General features: G+C 39.7%; 4 protein-coding genes across 7 annotated transcripts in view; 3 read left to right on the forward strand and 1 right to left on the reverse strand.

The window, feature by feature from the left end:
* Window positions 1-295: 295 nt before the first annotated feature.
* On the reverse strand, window positions 296-10,030 carry LOC108657596 (ribosomal RNA small subunit methyltransferase NEP1). Its single transcript, XM_018110255.3, has 4 exons — window positions 9,753-10,030; window positions 6,649-9,676; window positions 4,947-5,224; window positions 296-442 (listed from the first exon to the last, which is right to left on the reverse strand). Exons 1-2 carry the CDS (start codon window positions 9,918-9,920, stop codon window positions 9,086-9,088), a joined length of 759 nt encoding a protein of 252 aa, XP_017965744.1. The 5' UTR covers window positions 9,921-10,030; the 3' UTR covers window positions 296-442; window positions 4,947-5,224; window positions 6,649-9,085.
* Window positions 7,317-8,722, forward strand: LOC108656335 (uncharacterized). Its single transcript, XM_089264159.1, has one exon. The coding sequence runs from the start codon at window positions 7,317-7,319 to the stop codon at window positions 7,974-7,976; it is 660 nt and encodes a 219-aa protein (XP_089120285.1). The 3' UTR covers window positions 7,977-8,722.
* A 247-nt stretch (window positions 10,031-10,277) lies between the features above and the next one.
* Window positions 10,278-10,909, forward strand: ND-B14.5A (NADH dehydrogenase (ubiquinone) B14.5 A subunit). Its single transcript, XM_018110175.3, has 2 exons — window positions 10,278-10,463; window positions 10,552-10,909. Exons 1-2 carry the CDS (start codon window positions 10,401-10,403, stop codon window positions 10,798-10,800), a joined length of 312 nt encoding a protein of 103 aa, XP_017965664.1. The 5' UTR covers window positions 10,278-10,400; the 3' UTR covers window positions 10,801-10,909.
* Window positions 10,910-16,935: 6,026 nt separating this feature from the next.
* LOC108657732 (uncharacterized) overlaps window positions 16,936-19,242 on the forward strand; it is a 37,350-nt gene continuing 35,043 nt past the window's right edge. For all 4 annotated transcript variants that reach the window (XM_089263281.1, XM_089263282.1, XM_089263283.1 and 1 more), the window contains exon 1: window positions 16,936-17,278. The gene's annotated coding sequence lies outside the window, so the exon portion shown is untranslated. The remainder of the gene's footprint in view (window positions 17,279-19,242) is intronic.

Raw genomic sequence — 19,242 nt, forward strand, 5'->3', positions numbered from 1 at the left:
TGCAATTGCTGCAGTTGCTGCAGGTCTGTTGCTTTATTCTATTAACGGCTATTAATGTTTTTGCGGCTGCTGATTCTGATGCTGATGCTGCTGCTGCTGCTGCTGCGGCTTCTGCTTCTTCGACGGCTGCTCTTGGCTTTTGTTTCCGTTGCATGCTCAGCAAATTGTCTTCAACTAGAAAAGTTAAATTCGATTAATGCCAGACTATTAACAATGTTCATTTCTATTTCTATATATTTACCACCCCTTGCCGGTGTCGCGGCTTCTCCAGGTGTCAGTTTATTGTTGCTCTTGCTGTTGCTGCGAATTCAGTTCAGTTGGCATTTTGAATTTGCCAATTTATCTTAGTTACAGATTCAGTGTTGGTGTATATTGATTTGTTTTGTATAACGTTCAGTTGGTTTTATTATTGGTCGGTTTGTCGCTCTGTCAAACAGCGAGACTGCAAGTAGAAGAACATAACAGCTTTATTAGAAATTGTTTTTTACAAATGTTCGCGCGAAAATTATTTAAAATTCACTTTCAACAAAACAACTTGATAATCAATATAAATATCGGTGTATTCGCGCGGAATAGGTATAAGCCACGGTTACACCAAAATTATAAAATTTTGTATTTTATTTATTTATTTTTTTATTATTATTTTATGTGTTTTGTAATTTATTTGCTTATTTGATTTTATTTTTTCTTCATTTTATTTTTTTTATTATTATTATTTTGTTGTTGATTTACCGGCCGGCTGAACACAAATGACTAGGTTGCTTATTCACTTGGGGATTGCTTGTCGAACAAATTTGACAAATAAATAAATGAAATAAAAAAACCACACACACTTGATTATTTAGGGCGCCAAAACTAAATGTCAATTTTCGTTACATAAACAATAAAATGTTACACGATAATGCAGTTCAAATAAACAAAATACAAATACGAATCCACATGCACATCAACTCATTTCTTCTCATAAACATTGTAGTGCAAGCGACACGCGATGATGATTCTCCCGCGTTCGGCAAATGCGAAATGCAACAAACACTCGTAATGCAAAGTCAAAATAAAATAAATGCAGAGACAACAAAATGTTTTGAATTCTCATTTTTCTTTTTTTTACTCTTTGATAATTTTTCTTCTGAAACACATACACACGTTGGTTGCAGCTGCTGCCGCTTCTGCTGCTGTTGCTTCTTCTTTCGATTTTTTCTATTACGCTTTGGCTTGGCCTTTATGTTTCTTTTTGTTTTTTCTATTTTTTTTTTATCTATGTGTGTGTGTTAGTTACTTTGCCGCCGTTTTGGCACTCACGGCAACAGCGCAAACAGCACTAGTCGAAAAGAGCGGCGAGACAACTTTCGAAATTCGAAAATGCCTGAGAGCGAGCACACCGGAGGAAATGAGAAAGAGCATCACACATACACATGGGACAGAATATGTTCATATAGAGCTGTCCCGTTTGCACACAGGTCTCACTTTAAAATGGTGCTAAGCAGCAGCAGCAGCACAATGAAATACCAATAGTTTCAGATACATTTTAAAACATCATCTACAGCTAGGTATTATTTTCACTATAAGAATACAACTTTTAAAAATTTTAGGGATCTGTGAATCGACCACTATAAAACTTACGAAACAAGAAAAAGTAAGCAAATACATAGAACTCATACACACGAGACTTGACAGGAGAAATTCACCACACCGCTGCCAACTTAACTTGGTTATGTTCAGTTCCAGCAGTAACTGGCAGGCAACATGATTCATGCATAATAAAGTCCCTTTGTTTGTCGTTGTTGCACATTACAAACATTTCACACACAAATACATGGATATATATATATATGCACATGAAAATAAAAATGCATACATTTTGGCTCTTAACACCCTCGCCATTAATTCAGACGATATTGGTGAACGGAAAAAAAAATCCAATGGGCTCACTCACTGTATAGCTCCGACGGCAGCCACAAACAGCATGCACACATTCACACACATATAGAAATATATATACATCTGTTTCACACCACGCGCTGTTCACTCGCACAGTGGTTTCGCGCTCACACAAAAGTCCAATCCAAAGTGTAAACAACGCAGCCCGCCCACATTAATTGCAACGGGTTTATATACTGATATGTTATATTTACATAAATCTGTATAACTGTTTACAACACAATATTTAATCTTTTTTATGCCGGCCGGCAGATATGTACCTCAGTTTTCACTTATTTCACTTCAAAACTCATTTTTTTTTTGCATACATACAGGCATAAACAGATACATATACGTATGTTTATAGCACACACATAAATTAAATACGTAAAATATTCAATTTAAACCACTGTGGGCACGACTCTCAATATGTGTATTTCGTACTCTTGACTGCTGACTGCAAATTTGTGGTTACGGTTTGTTGCCGACCGCTAAAATATATTCATATGTATATGTATGTATATATGTATTTACGAAATGCAATGACGCGAAATTCAAATCAGTTGAAGTTCGAAAGCAACAACAATAAATCAACAAATGACGTAGCCTCATTCCGATTGCACCGAGCGCGGATTGAATATTTTTATAACGCGCAATTATTTGTATTTATTTCGAAAACAAAAAACGGGAAAAAACACACGGCAACGCCAACGCCAATTGCAGTAGCAGACGGGTGAGCTTCTACTCCCTCTCTCTGTCATTCGCTTTTCGCTCTCTTGCTCATTCTCGCAACAAAACAAAACATTAACTGACAACACACACATGAACAAACACACTCACACACACAAACATCCATACAAGCGTTCACGGACAGCAAACGTGCTGATGTCCGCTGTGCTGTTGTAATTATGTAGTACAGTAGACGACTTTGAGTTTTTCAACAAAATTTTACGTAGAGCGCAACAACACCAGCAGCAACGTAGTGCGAACGTAGCTATTGGTGTATACTTCGTGGTGCTTCGTATCAGCACACGAGCGCACGTTCGTTATACTTCGTGTTTGCATTTGTGTATGTAACGGACCGCGCCATACAACACACGATATATGTACATTTTATTCACACATATATATATTTATATATATAAATGTATATTCTTGTGTATGGCTGTGTGTGGATATGTTTTCAAGGCAAACACGATGACGTCGGGCTAGCAGAAGAAGAGAAGCAGTCGTACTGGAACAGCAATGGCATGCATTTTATCACTATTGGCGCCCCAAGAGGCGAGTGGCCAGCAGAGATATATTATTTCGACAATTTATAAGGTCCAGCGGATAATTTAATTTTACGTTAGGCTTTTAATCTAATTGGCAGACATAGAAAAATAACTTTGCAAAATATGTTTATCAACAAAGGTCAACAACAAACGATTTTCGTCACTTATTCGCAAAATTCGGTCTAAGTATAGCTTGGTATAGTACATACATTTAAACTCAAGCAATACGAATAGATTTTTTGTTTTTAATATTATTTTACTGTAGTATTATTATTTTGTTTTACTTTTGCACTTGAACTACGCGCAAAAAATGTTATTTAAATAAATAAAATACAAGTGATCCAAACACCCATGCATACATATATAACATGGTGTCGTGACTGAGCACTTGGGGCCAAATGCACGAGTTAGAGCGAGACAACAGTTCACTACGTAATATATATTCGAAATGCAAATATGGCGGCGGTAGCGGCACGAGACACAAACCCAGCAATGACCAAGAGAGAGAGAGAGAGAGCGAGAGAGAAAGTGGGTTGTACGTTTGTATAGGTCATTCTGCATGTGTATGTGAGTGAGCGCGATTCTCTCCTCATCGTCTACTATTGATGCCCGAGCTCGAAAGTGAAAAAGCAGGCGGCAAAGAGCAGTAACCATTGTTGTTGTTGCTGTTGCTTCTGCTCCTTCCGTCGCTATAATTTGCTGTATCTGCAAGTATGTGCCCTGCCGACTACCGTAACGATACGAAGCGACTACGTCACGACGAACGAACGTATAAATGTCGAATCAAATGTCGCGCCGAAGAGCGTGGAATGTTGACTGCCTGCCTCTAGGTTAATAAATCGTGCTAATAGTGGCACGAATTTAAAGCCGGTTTATATGCAGCAGCAGCAGCCGCTGCCGCTGCCGCTGCCTCAACCTAACCAACTGCAGCCACCGCCGAAGCTGACTGCAAAACCATCAATGAAATTGCGTGTTTCCCAGCCCCCTCCCCCACCACATATAACCGCTTCTGTCCTGCCAACTCCTAGATGCATTGTACAGGACTAAAAGAAAGCCCCATTTGGTGCATAAATAATAGCAAACGGAATGAATCTGAGACGATTTAAATTTTTCGCGCCAAAATGCAATTGTCATACAAGCACACAGATACAGACGCACACGCACAGTGATACAAATCAGATGCTGAGGTGAAATGACAAATGAACAGTAAATGCATCATGCCGGCTACATTTTGTTTATTTTTATTTTTGTTTTGTTTTTTTCTTTTTCTTTTCAAGAAATACTTTAACGACAAAGTTTGATCAAAATTTGAGTTTCATCTTAAGCAAAATCATTAAGTTCAATAGTATTTGTCCAAATATCAATATATCTCTCTCTATATATAATTTCAATTGATTCCTTCAATGAAAATATACATAAGGGTAGAAAAAGAAAATGCAGCTGGCTTTTTAAGCTACATATTAGATGAAGGGTTGCTTGGCTTAGAGTTCTGAAAATGACATCTATTGCAAATAGTTGTCAATGTAGTATAGAAACATAGGAATATTTACACACACACACACACACACACACACACACACATGTACAATGCAGACAGCAACAGTTATTAGTTAATTGTAATCGAGACGTCGATAAATTCGCAATCACATTTCATTGCGTGGGTGTTTGGGGACAGGGGGACACGAGCCACGTGCAACGCCTGATCAAAAGTTCAATTATTGTTCGATCGCAAGTTCGATTTGCTTTACTTACATTTAATTTCTTGTTTTGTTTTTGTTGTTTGTGTTGTAGCTAATATCCAAAACAATTCCAATGAATTGTGATTTTTGTTGTTATGCGGAGATATTCCAAATTTTGTATTTTGCGTTTGTTGTCGCTCGATCCTTATTGTTGCTGTGTAGCTTATTAATTTGCTTTGATTTGTTGTAGCTGTGACTTTATTATTATTTTTGTTGTATAAATATATAGATTTTTGTAACAATAATACAACACGCAAATTCTAAATTTCTACACAATTGTTAAGTGTGTAACTGCATATATAAAAAAAAAAGAAGATAGATATTATACAAATATACTTGATATATATATTGCAAATATATTTGATATATATTTATATCAGAGGGCACCACACATTGTTGATGCGCGAGAGCATCAACAAAAAAAAAAATGCGCACATGACGTATCGGCTACGTAGAGTATTGATGACGGGGCGAATACGACGGCGGCGGTTTCGAAAACGTAAGTAGCTACGAGAAACAACGTACGTTCTTACGTGACGTTTTGTAAAATAGCGGCTGCGGCGGCGGCAAAACAGCGCGATACACACACACACATATACGTTAGGAGACTACATTGCGTTCATACACGTAATATATTAATATAATAATATATATATTTTTTATTTTTTTATGCATTTGTTTTTTATTTAATATATATTTGTAGCTTGATAAAAATATTTCTTGGATGTTTGCCATTTTGTTCTCATTATTCGTATGGTTTTGCTGCTTTGTGTATTTTCTTAATTTTATTTTGTTAATATTCACTACCTAGTACTGCTAAACGCACGTACAGACACTTAAATACAGACACACGCTACGTTACATATACACATATTTATATACACACATATATATATTTATATATGCATATATAAATACACATATATATATTCACACACACAATACCACATACACTCAGCGACAGATAGCTTCTTCTTCTTCTAGTGTTGGCTGGTTGCGCTGTTCGTTGCCACCACCAAAAAAAAAAGAAAAAAAGTAACACGAAAAAATTGTCACGTCCATTGAAGTCTCACATTTTCAAATTAATTTATTTACGTAAAAATCATTGTATTTAAAAAAATATTATTTGAAATCACAGCGCGTTGTATTTAATTAGCACATGATGAACAATTTATATAATTTTAGCTACTTTTTACCACAATTTAAAAGCAATTTTTACACACCGATATACGTACGCGCTACAATTTTCGACATACGCGCGTTTCTTGTGAGTAAAGCAACCGTCGCAGTCGCCATCAAATATACAAAAATTTTTCGAAATTACTCAAACCGCGAATACACACACACATATATATACAGCGAAAGGCGAGCGCACGCGTACACCAACTGCTCTATAGTGGTACTGCTCACATTTAATACCGATGGGCGTGCGTGCAAGTGCAACCGACATAGTAGCGCTGCATTAGCTACAGAGAGCGCGAGAGCGGACACTGCATGAGAGACTTATCGAAAACGTCTGTGTTCGCTTTGCGTTCGTTGGTGGTGGCAATAGCAAATGCTGCTGTCAGTGTTGGTGGTGAATTTTCGAGATATATACATATATATATATACCAATATATGTATAGACATGTGTGTGTGTACAAAAGCAACGAGCAGCGCGCATGAAAAAATGCACGAGGAACAAAAGTAATGAGGAAACAAAATGGCTGTCTCACAATATTTGTATAGCATCGGTTATGTATGTTGATAAGCGCCTTTTCGCAGTCTAAGCACCAACGTGCCCCAAATGCTTAAAACAATTATCAGCTCAATATCCATTCGGTTTGGTTTAATTCCGCCGCTTGTACCATTTTTTTTAGCATTTACATATATTATCTACATTTTAGCATTGACTAGCACATTTTCTCGTGTTCATTTCAGCACGTAGCGACGCGACTACTATCGGTTCCGTAAGGCATACTCAATTCATCGATATACATCCGATAATATATTATAATTAATCGATGCCAAGCAACGTAACAGACATTTTGATTGTCCATCACCAACCAGCTGTTAGCGTCGCAAATCGATAAGCGATAAGTACACATTGAATACAGACGATAAATAAAAGCAATAGTTAATAGAAAAAGGTAGGCAACATAATTTAACAACGAAAAGTTTGTCGAAAAATTCAAAAATTCTTAAATTCAAAGAAACAAACAATTACTTTGGTAAGCAGCATATTAAGGCACGACGCCATTTCTGTTTCGAGGTGGCCTAGCGGCAGTACACACACGCGTGCGTGAACACACACACGCGCCCACAGACACGCACACATATTTGCTATTCACACTAACGCAAATACCACTACATATGTAATTTACAGAGCCAGCCGCAGGTCGTCATGCCACGAGGAAAATACGTTAACCACAAAGGCCGGACCCGCCACTTCACATCGCCCGAGGAACTGCAGCAGGAGTCCGAGGATGAGAGCGAACAATCGACTGGCAGCGAAGATGAGGGGGAGCAGACGGGAGGAGCCGCCGGCGCCAGCTCATCCAAACAAACGGCTGCATCAGGTGCAGCACGCAAACCGGCGAGGACCGCCCAGCGACAAAAGCCGCAGCAACAGCGACAGCAGCGCAGCTCCTCCGACGAGGAGTCCGATGACGATGACAGTGATGATGATTCGGAGACAGAAGCACGGGATGCCAAGAAGGGCGTGGCTGCGCTTATCGAAATCGAGAACCCGAACCGTGTGACCAAAAAGGCCACCCAAAAGCTCTCGCAGATCAAGATCGACGATGGACCCAGCAGTGCAACGGGCAGTGGCTCATCCTCATCACACAAGCCAGAGCTGTCGCGTCGCGAACGTGAACAGATTGAAAAGCAAAAGGCGCGCCAGCGCTACGAGAAGCTCCATGCTGCCGGCAAGACCACCGAGGCGAAGGCGGATCTCGCACGGCTGGCGCTCATCCGTCAGCAGCGAGAGGAGGCGGCCGCCAAGCGGGAAGCTGAGAAGAAAGCTGTCGCCGATCTGGCCAAGAAGCCACTCTCGAAATAGTCTAGGCGCTCCACATGACAGCGGGTTTATGGCAATCGCATTCAAGTAACAAAAATAGTTCGAATTTCGCATAAACAAGCAAATCACTAAATCAAGAAGCAAAACAACTAAACTATTCTAATTGTACGATTTCTATAAAAAAAACAAACAAAATCATTTTAACAGCAACAAGTAATGGCAACATATAAATTGATATGTGTGTATATGTATAAAACAAACAAAATTGCACCACATGATGTCACATTCTCCAATGAATTGTTTTCTCTATTTCACTTAATTCAAATATAGTACATATACAAGAAAATTTACAAATATTTAGTTAAGCCTAAAGTCAACTTTTCTATTATCAAATTGTTTAACCCTAATATTTTTTACAATCATTAATATATATATTTTTTTTTATTAAAAACAAAGTTTTGTAATTGAGAATTATATTAAATAAAATGATATATATATGTATGTATATTTACATATACATATGTATTAAATATATATATAAGATCGCATACAGTGAACACCCTTGACTAACGAACTCATTTTCATCCATTTGTTGCCTTGATTTTGCAGAATTTTTATGAACATTTTCCATTTTTCACATATCTGAGTGAAATTTGTATAAACTCACGCAATTTGACTGTAGTAGTGAAACCTGATTATATTTTTATGGATATTTGGCATAAATTTTGTGAAAAATGTGTAAATAAAGTGGAAATGTTCGCTATAGCGAGCTTCGACTGTAGCATGAACTGTTGCTGCCTTCTTTTTTTTCATTTGTTGAAACTTTTAAGTCAAATCTAAGCGCTAATAATTAGATTTTGAAATCTAACAGATTTACGTCTCATATGTCGCTGTGAGTTTACTAGGAATATCCATATATTTATATTTATATATGTATATAAGGCCTCTGTAGTCAATGCTTTACTCTACAATATCTTTACAATATCTTTAACCTCTTAATAAATTTTTAAAAAATATTTATATATATTATAATATATATTTAAAATATGTACACATACGCATGATTGAAATGGATCATAGGATATACATATATTCATAATATAAGCTAAACAACTAAATAGGTTTAAACTAAAGAGCGGCTAGGCTAGGGACTAGACCACGCCCCATACCTCTTCAAAGGCGCTGCAGAGCTTCGAGCAGGCAATGGCCGCCGACAGCGGATATCGGCTGATGGAGATGAGCTCCTCGGTGTAGTCGGTGTTGAGAGTGCCGTGAGCGAAGGCGCCAATGACGATGACAACGGGCTCTTCGTACGCTGCGCTGCCCTCCTCGCCCTTCGGCACCAGTTCACGGCAATTGGTCACCAGTCGGCCGGAGTAGGACATCGCATACTTCTTGCAGCCGACGGGCAAGTGATCTGTGATCGGATTCTTGATGACGCTCATCAGGCGGCGCGACGTCTCGTTGGCGCGTACTTGAAATTTGTGCAGCAGCTGCACCATGAGGCCGGCGAAGCGTTTGAATGTGCGCGGTATCCGTGTCTGTGGATTGATTTCGATGATCACATTCTGTGCGGTGCGCACAAACACCTGCAGCAAGCCGGCACGATTCAGCGGCGAATCGAACAGCATCAACAGGCACTGGTGGGTGATGTCCGGCCGGCAGGTGCCCGGTTCTCTATGATTTTTGCGCAAAATGCCCGCATGATCATCACAGTTGAGCAGCTCGAATGTCCGGTTCACCTGCAGCACGTGCACGCAATAATGCCAAATGTTAATAATGATAGCTTATAGATATCGCAGGATTTGATTTACTAACCTTCACCGTTTCCAGTTGCGCGCCTTCTAGTACGATTATCAGGCGCTTTTCTTTCGTATTCACGTGCAGCAGCTTAAAGTTGTTTCTATCCAAATCGAACTCGGGATCGTCTTCCTTGCGTCCCTCGAATTTTCGTTTCCGATTTATCATTTTGCCCTGGCCTCCCATTGCTAATCTATTCCTTTTCTCGTTAAACCGTCAACGCGCTCGAAATACAAAAACAAATGCCATGTGCACGCCGACGTAATAGGGATGAGCTGCTTGGAGCCATCGTTCGATTGTCACCTATCGATGGAGCTCAGCTGTCATTTGCTCATCCCAAGAAGCTGAACATCGTGTAATGCTATCGATGTTGCACAACTGTTCGAAATCATGCCGGCATTGCGTTATCGGCGAGTTCCAACTGCTTCTGTTAAACTATTTATTTATGCTCGCTGGAGTTCTCATAAGAATTTACGACTAATTAGAATTTTATTTAACCATAACAATTATCTGCTGCCGATGTTAGCTCAATCCTAGTAATCGATAGCTTTACAGTCAGTGTTTTGCCATCACTAAATCAATTTCGCTATTTATTATTTTGATCGCATTGCGTTTGTTGACAAAGCGTAGGCTACATTTAAGTTATTTAAAAACTATACGGTTGACATGGCTGCCGCCCGTCGTGATATAGCACCGTTCCTGCAACGCGTACGCGCCTTTCTGCTGGGCGTAAGTATGTCGCAATCGCGCTGCAATTGGCAAATCTGCGAGCGGGTTATGTAAGTGAATGCGATTTTCGTTTGATTCTATTTTTTAGCGTGAACATACTGTTGCGCTGCGCTTCGAGGATGGCTTGGCCGATCGCACACAGCCCCAGCCGGAGCTACCGGACGGACCCTCGCACCTGTACTCGGCCAACTACTATTGCACCCGCGATGCTCGTCGCGAGGTGCAGCCGCCCATCGACCTGGTGCAGCAGCAGAAACTGATCGATGCCGCCGCCGAAGGTGCACCCAAGGCGCGCGCCCAGCTGCCCACGCCCGGCAAAGTCTATGCCTGGGACTAAAGCCGTTCCGCGACCCAATCGATTGTACGCAATCAGTAAATTAAATCAATCTATTTTTTTTTGTGCGAATGCCGTTTAATTTTAAATATAGACATTGTTAAACCACGGAGCATTTCTAGCACTCACTGCGCAGGGGAGAAGAGCGTCGCTGGGCAGCACTGGCTCCTACTACAGCTGTCGTTCGCAATGTGGAACGGCTAGCAGTAAATCTTGTTATAATTATAAAGATGAATGATTGAAAAGATGCATTTGCTAATTTATTCCACTGAATATTCAATTCGAATTCCTTTCTCAGGTCAACAGATTCCTAGTAAATCTCTCAGTTAAGAACGTTATTAAGGGCGTAAACACTACTATATATATATAAAATTGAATATTTATTTTATTTTATTATAATTTAATTCACTTATTGTTCTTAAGCAACGTTGGATGCACTGCATCTGGATTTTACTTGATTTCTATTGAAGACAGTGTCATTAAAAATGGAATTCAAATTCCTAATTCTTGTCTGTTGCGTGTTGAAACAGCAGCATAGGAAAGAGAGAGACGGGTAGAGGTGTGCAGGGACGGCTGCTTTGATCAGCTGGCACTGAACCCCTCTCCCCATCTCGCTCTTTCCGATGACTCTATACACTCATCAGCTGGCCCTGCCAGCACAACAACAATACAGTGGTAAAATTTGATGTTTTTGTTCTAAAAATGTGGAAAATGTATATTTTCTGAAATGTTATCTATATTATAATATGAGGTCGGGGCTTTCCACTAGCATATCTGTTTCGAATTTTCAGCTCGGCTTGCCACGCCCATGAAGGGCTTATGTGATTATGAATGAATGCTCAACATTTCAATATAGTAAGAGATATAGGGCAGAAATCCTATATAGTCCTTTTAGAAAAAGAGAGGCATTATACGAGAGATAATATATTATAAAACACATTTACATTAATGTTAAATAACTAAAGGTAGGTAAAGGGGATAGGGTGGAATCTTTGTAAGATGCGTTAAGTTGCTGGCTAAGCTTTTTCGCCTATGCGATCCTTACGGGCTTTGGTTAGTCTAGAGATCCTTTAGTGGAGCCAAGAGACTTCTCGACCCAAACGACTCATGGACCCAATAGACTCCTAGACCCAACAGACTCCTCTTTCTGTGTTTGAGTGTATCAAAGGAACATGAGAGCTTGTCCTTAGTGCTTTGTTCTGGAATTTCGGAATGATTTTACAGATGGTATAGCTGAAAGTGGTGGATGTTCCTGGGAACTGATGCATAACAGAGGACCAATCTGGAAGCCGCAGCTAATGAAATCAAATGCTAATCCATCAATCGGTATTTAATTTAAAATGTTAAATATTTAATTATGTTTAAAAACAAAATATATTAGTGTATATTTTACATAATTATAAATATAAATAATTATTTCAAAAACTCCAATTAAATTGCTGAAATTCACTTTAATTAGCAGCTGCCTTTGCTTGTGAAGCAATATTCATGCATTGCTCTAAATCAGATTCCGTAATCGCATCCAAATCATCCACTTGTATTCCCATTAGAGTCAAAAAGGCACGGTTCACGGCAAATAGCTTAGAGTTTGCGCTGCAAAGGGATTTTAATCTGTACTTCATTAACGGGAATGCGAATGCGAATGCAGGTGGGAATTACTTACACCTTTAATTTTTCGCAAGCTAATGAAAGTGCTACAGAGTTTCCAGTTGGCCATAGGGTAGAGCGGTCGACACGACTGTATGATGCGCGCTCATGAAATACTGTATACTGTATACTATGGAAATACTGTTAAGAGGGGGGAGTGCTCGACTAAGAGATGCCCTACACCAGATACCCTACACCCTACATAGCTCTCGTCATAGAGGATATTTTGATATATATAAAAATAATCGCATTTGCATAAATATTATGCAGCTCGGGCTTTACTATGGACAGTTATTTGTTGTGAATAGCTTCTGTTTTACTTTATTATTATTATTCTGGTATTATTATTGTTATATGTATATGCTGGAAAAAAGGAGTGGATGGATTTATTGAATTAAAGCCAAGCTATATTTGGCATATAATTTAAGAGGCAAAGCTTCTCTAAGGCTCTAGCTCTTGTAGCTCAGGAGATTGCTGTTCCTATACAACTTGATTGAAAATAGAAATATATAATATAATAAAAATAAAAGTAGAAATATAGATTTTGGAATTGGAACTAGCTTTATAACTCATATATAAAATTAGTTGCTTCGCCCCCAAGAGGAAAAATATAGGCAAATTTATTGAAGTATTAACAGGCTAAAATTAATGTTAAATTAAATCTGACTAAGGGTTAAGCAGTGGCAGCAGGGTTCTGCGGCTTGATATAGGCATATGTTATGTAATTTTAGACTGATCTATGGAGTAACCTTAAATAGACTAATTGACCCAAGCTACCACGCCCCCAGGATGCAACTTGATGACTTGATGGACTTGATGACTTAGTATATATTCATATGTATTTGGCTATTCCATCGATTTCAACTCTCTAGGCTCCATACATTGTTAGCAATATACTCCATTCACTGGGCGAACGAGTGTTATGAATGATAATATTGCCGATTATAATTTGCTCGCTTGGAAGAATCACTGTGCTGAGTTTAGCTCTTTATATCTTCTATTTATCAGTTAGTTGTCAGTCAGTCCATTCATCAATCAGCCAATCAATTACTATCAGCCAATAATGTAGCCAACCAGGCAATGAATTATTCAAGCAGTTAACGCTGTCAATCCCATAGATCAGTTGGTCAATCAGTCCGACATTCCATTCATTGAGTCAATAATCAGTCAATCTGTTACTTTTATCAATCAGTCAATCGATTGCTCAGTCATCAAGTCCATCAGTTCATATATGTGCATATGTATATATATAGACGACAATGAATAAACAAATGATTTGCTCAATCAATCAGCTAATTATGCACTCAGTCAGTCAATCTGCCAGACAAATAAATAGTTGCATCATTTAGTCAGTCAGTCGGTCCATCCCTAGATATATTAAGCTATCAATAAGTCAGCTAAACAGGATCCCAATCAGGTTGGCAGTCCATCAATTAATTAATTACTCACTCATTCCATCCATCCATCAATTATTCACTCTGTTAGTTCATCATATAGATTTATCAGTTGATATATTAAGCTGTCAGCCAAACAGTATCTTAAGTAGTTGACCAGTCAATCAATCAATCAATAAGGTATTCACTCAGTCAGTTAATATGTTAGGCAATTGTTTAATCTGTCAGTCCATCAGTGAGTCAAGCTGTATCCTTATCAGTTGGACAGTCAATCAATCAATCAATTATTCACTCCGTCAGTCAATCTGTTATGTAATAGATTGTATCCTAATCAGTTGGTCAATCAATCAATCAATAAGGTATTCACTCAGTCAGTCGATCTGTTATGTAATAGATTGATCAGTCATTCCGTCAGTGAGTCAAATCATGAATCAATCATTCACTTAATCAGTCAATCAAGCTGTATCCTAATCAGTTGGCCAGTCAATCAATCAAAAAGCTATTCAATCAGTTGATGTGTAAAGCCAAGAAGTAATTAGTCACGCAGTAGGCAAATCGATCAATCAATCAATCAATTATGCACTCGGCTTGTCCATTTGAGAGTTATTTATATATAGTTAGGACTGATCAATGAGACCATCCGCTGATATATCAAGCTAACAAGTAGTCCGTCACGCAGTAAGCCAGTCAATCAATCAATCAATCAATTATCCACGCAGCCTATCAATCTGAGTGTCAATTACTCCATTGGCTCTAGCCATCAATTATATAGTCAGTGAATCAATCACTCGTTAATTCAATCAGCTAGCCAGTCAGTCAATCGTCAGTTCGTATCACTATATACATACATACATACATATTCATATACATATACATATATGGCCTTTGCACACATGCATGAATCTGAGGATTGCAGGTACTACATCGAGTGGACAGCGCACAGTTGCCATGCAGAGAGCACTTTACGGGCATAATGCGCAGAGTAATTTCGCCACCCTGTGCGACACCCTGTGTGAGAGAAGGGGTGGGGGGGGGGGGGGGTGGGGCAGTGGGGTTAGGAGGGAATGGTGCACTTCAGCTGGCATCAATCTGAGCCCAAGAGCTGCCCACAATGCGACGGTCGAGTATGCGAGTCTGTGTGTATGTGTGTGAGTGAGTGTGTGTGTGCGAGAGTGTGTGTGAGTATATGTGTGTGCCAGTGTGTGTGTGGCTGACACATTAAAGTGCAGCTTTAAAATATGATGCGTGGCATCCACAGATGCCTCGTCGCACTCACGGGGAGTGAAATTTTTTTGTTTTTTTTTTTTGCCCGTGCCACGTACGGCACATAGGGAAATGTATTTTTGCATCCCGGTCAGCCAGGCGGGAGTTGAATGCTTAACATCGTTTAACGTTTCACGCTGCCATTAGTGGTGCCACTGCCACTGCCACACCCACGCCCACGTCTACGCCCCCCCCCACTTGCATCGGCCTGTTTGTACTCTTAGTCAAAACGAGATGTGTGTGTGTGTGCCCTGCATTCGCAATTGCATGGTAATCGAATTATCTGGCAACTCTGCATCGGCTTTCCTCTTCTTCTTCTTCTTCCTCTTCTTGCCAAAATGGGGGCAATCGGGCGTCCAGCCATTGAACGGCCTGTGGAATTGTGCGGGCGGCTTTGGGCGATCGACCTTAAAAGCAGTGCAGCAGGCAATACACCCTACAATCCATCAATGGGTCATATTGGTTGCGATAATATTGAAGAGAGGGAGATGACTGATAAAAGCAACGGTTTTTTTGGATTGAAAATGGATTAAATAAACAACATAGGGTAAAATGAATAAGAAATATTACATACAATATACCAGAAAGCAGGTGTTACATAAGGAGTACCATGTCCATGGAATCAAGTTAAAGTTAAAAGAGATACGGCTCAAACTACGTAAGTTCACGATAGTAATAGTAAGAATGTGCAAATTATAGAGGTCACAAAGGTACTAGGTACAACTCATTGGACATAAGAATATAAATATAAAATGTATGAGGCGAAAGCTACATATGTATATATTGCTGGTAATAGCTATAATTTATAAAAGGTAATATTGGAATAGTTAATATTAATATTATAATCACATAAACAATAAACAACTCATGCTAAAGTACAAGGCTTAAGATACCCAGTGTAAAAATAAAGGATTAGTGTAAGGATAAGATTATAAACATTTTGATTAAACATAAAAGGATCAAAGAGCCTCATGAATTTATTTAGACTTTGCCCTGATTTCGTTTGCCTAATCATTCGCACAGGGTATGCAGGAGTCGTGCATGCAGCGCCTTGCAATACCAATGCATGGCCTCACTCATGCGGCATTATGACAGGCGAATGTGTAACACAATTAAGGCGAACCAAATGGAGCATAGTCGAACAGTAGAGTAAATGCATGGCAATGGGAGTGAGCGTGTGGGGGGAAGAGTGGGCTAAATGGGGCTGCATCGTTTGTGTTGGTGCTGTGTGGTGTGGTGTAAATTATATTTGGGCTTAATGCGACTGGAATGCAGTGGGCTGGCTGGCTGACTGGCTGCCTGGCTGGCTGAGAGCTGGTCAGACACGCCCAAACCACAAATGCAGTGTCAAATTAATCAATTTCGCATTTACCGCTACAATCGGAAGACGGTCTGCTGTCGACCCCAATAAAATGCAGTCGAAAACTTACTCAGCAGTTTGACTTTCACATAGAGGTTAAAAACTAACATCAGCAGCAGCAGCAGCAGCAGCAGCAACAGCAACAATAACAGCAGTAGCCGCAGCAACAGCAACAAGAAGCGGCACTCGGTGCAAGGCAGCGAGCAGGCAGGAAGAGGAGCAACAACAACGGGAAAAATGTGCAGTCAACAATGCTCACATATACGCACACACACAGGTACACATGTATGCAGACGAGTACTCACTCACTCACTCGCTCTGGCACACACATACACGCACACGCACACACAGCGACACAATAGTTTGCGAGGAGCTTTGGCGTCGCTGCTGCCGCTGCTGTTGCTGCTGCGCTGTTGCTGCGCTGCTACTGGTGCTGCTCCTGTTGTTGTTCAGCTGAGTGAGTGATAAGTTCAGTTGGCGTTTGGCAGGCGCCCTGAACGGTTTGAAGTGTGCTCGCATTAAGCTCGCGGCGAATTCGGCAACAGACAGCTCAAAGCGAAAGCGAATTGCGATCTAGTTGATTATTGTTATATTTTTTGCGCTTTTTTTTCGGTGCGTGCGAGGGTGTGTAAGTGTGTAGTAGTACGCTTGTGCGGACGTGTATGTGTATGTGTGCGTGTGTGTGTGTGTGTGCGTGTTATTTTACTTAGCAAACGCGCGCCAATTCAAACAAATTTCGTGGTGTTTGTCTTGCCGTTACTTCAGCTATCGTTGCTGCTGTGCCGCAAAGCATGCAGTTAAATTCTCAGCTGTTTGGGTAAGTGCTTAATGCTGTTGTTGTTCTTGTCGCTGTCTCTGTTACTGTTACTACTGTTGCTGTAAATAGCTATCGCTTAAAGGTCCGCCTGATTTATGATGAATATCTGGCAAATATACGCTTGTCTGCGTGCGTGTGTGTGTGTGTGTGTGCGTGTGCGTGTGTATTGTTGTTATTCCTTGTTGTTGTTCTTTGCTGTTGTTATTTGTTTGTTGCCTTAGTTTTTAGTGAGTGCTTTCCATTATGTAAGTAGAATCGCCGCTGGCCCTGTTGCCAGGCACCCATTCCGTTAGCGGCATAAATAATGTATTTTCTTTTAATGTCGTTCATGTGCTCAATTTGAATTCATTTACAATTTCCAATTGGACAGCACATGTTATGAAAGTCACAGCCAAAGCAAAGCAGAGTCTAATGTGGAATACATAAACGAAACAAGATGCAAACTGATCTTTAATGGCGCCATGTTCAAGTCTTACGATATTGTCAATCATCGTAAGGAAAACAACTTATTTATATAGCATACTTTTATGGGCAAATAGAGAGAGTGTTTATTATATATGTCCATTATTTTGGATATTTAATAACTAATAATAAAAATATATTTTAAATATTCATTTTATTTTATATAAAAAATATGATTTTATTTAATTTTTTTTCGTATGATAAATAGTAAAAAATTTCAACTTTGTAAAAATTAGTTTTTAAATGGTCAACTAGTTATTCTTTTATGTATAATTATAAGCAAACTAGAGAAATCTGCTGAAGGTAAACATAGAATACAAGATTGCTACAATGTTGAAAGAAGAGGAACTTGTTTTCGTTACCCTTAAGGGAAGAGAACAAAGTTTAAAACTGTAAAGCTTATGACTTCAATGACATCATGGAAGCTTAGCTTTTTTTTTTTTTTTGTCATTTTGCTTTAGCCAGTTTAGAGTTGGTTTTGAGCAGCTTCTGATGTTGTCATTGCCAACAGTCGCCCGTCCCTCCAGCCCCACATGGCATACACCCCACACTGTTTCTGTAACCCACTTTTTTCACAATTCTACATTTTTCATGCTGTTTTCTATTAGCAAATGAGGCGCAAACGAGACGAGCAAATGCAGTGAATAGCCCCAATGTGTATGTATGTGTGCGGGTGTGCGTGAGTGTGTGCGTGTGTGTGTGTGTCTATGTGTGTGCCATTACTTAACACCTACAAGCTGCCATCCGTCTGCACGCTATTACACGATTACAGCAACAACAACCCCCAAAAGACGTTGGCCAGGTCAGCGGGCCCCCAACCTGTGGGTTTGAGTCTATGCTTCGAGTATTAGTCATGGCTCACTGTTTGCCTTTTGTTATTGCATGCTAATTTCTTTCTATTTCTATTAGCCTGCTATCTCCCTTGCACACACAGACACACACACACACACACACACACACACACACACCCTTTCGCTCTAGTTGCCGCAAAGTATGCAGTAAAATGTGTAATCGCATTTAACGTTTACTATCAAGACAGGCCAAAAGGAAATAAAACGAAAGTGTAACCACAGTGCCGACCAGCTAACGTGGCCAGCCACCTCACCTCACTCATTCACTCTCTCGCTCTCGCTCTCGCTCTCGCTCTCTATCTGTCGCAGTTAGCATCGTTTCGTTATTCCCACAAAGTGCAGCTATTATCGAATTCTCTATACACTTGCGCAAGCCACAAAAACAAGTGCGAACCATTTGAATGCAGAAATGCTATTCAAGAATATATAAACATACATATGTTTATAGATTCACATATTTATATATAGCATACATATATTTATATACGTGTATGCGTTGCTGCTGCTAAACGTTTCACTATGCATAACAGTTTTTATCATGCCATCGGTTAGGGTATAAATGAGAAAAAGAAGAAGTGAGCAGCGACAGCCAGGCCTGAGCACCTGCCCGCAAGCTGGCCTAAATTGGCAGACGAGTGACTCGGCTACAAT

The sequence above is a fragment of the Drosophila navojoa genome, chromosome X, assembly GCF_054131105.1.
Source record: "Drosophila navojoa isolate 15081-1374.11 chromosome X, UAZ_NAV_1.0, whole genome shotgun sequence".
Taxonomy (NCBI): domain Eukaryota; kingdom Metazoa; phylum Arthropoda; class Insecta; order Diptera; family Drosophilidae; genus Drosophila; species Drosophila navojoa.

Excerpts from the sequence above, each read along its gene's own strand:
- LOC108656335 (XM_089264159.1), top strand. The coding sequence starts at position 7,317 with ATGCCACGAGGAAAATACGTTAACCACAAAGGCCGGACCCGCCACTTC.
- LOC108657596 (XM_018110255.3), bottom strand. The coding sequence starts at position 9,920 with ATGGGAGGCCAGGGCAAAATGATAAATCGGAAACGAAAATTCGAGGGA. Across the intron at positions 9,677-9,752 it reads CGCAACTGGAAACGGTGAAG|GTGAACCGGACATTCGAGCT; the intron begins GTTAGTAAATCA and ends CACGTGCTGCAG.
- ND-B14.5A (XM_018110175.3), top strand. The coding sequence starts at position 10,401 with ATGGCTGCCGCCCGTCGTGATATAGCACCGTTCCTGCAACGCGTACGC. Across the intron at positions 10,464-10,551 it reads TACGCGCCTTTCTGCTGGGC|CGTGAACATACTGTTGCGCT; the intron begins GTAAGTATGTCG and ends TCTATTTTTTAG.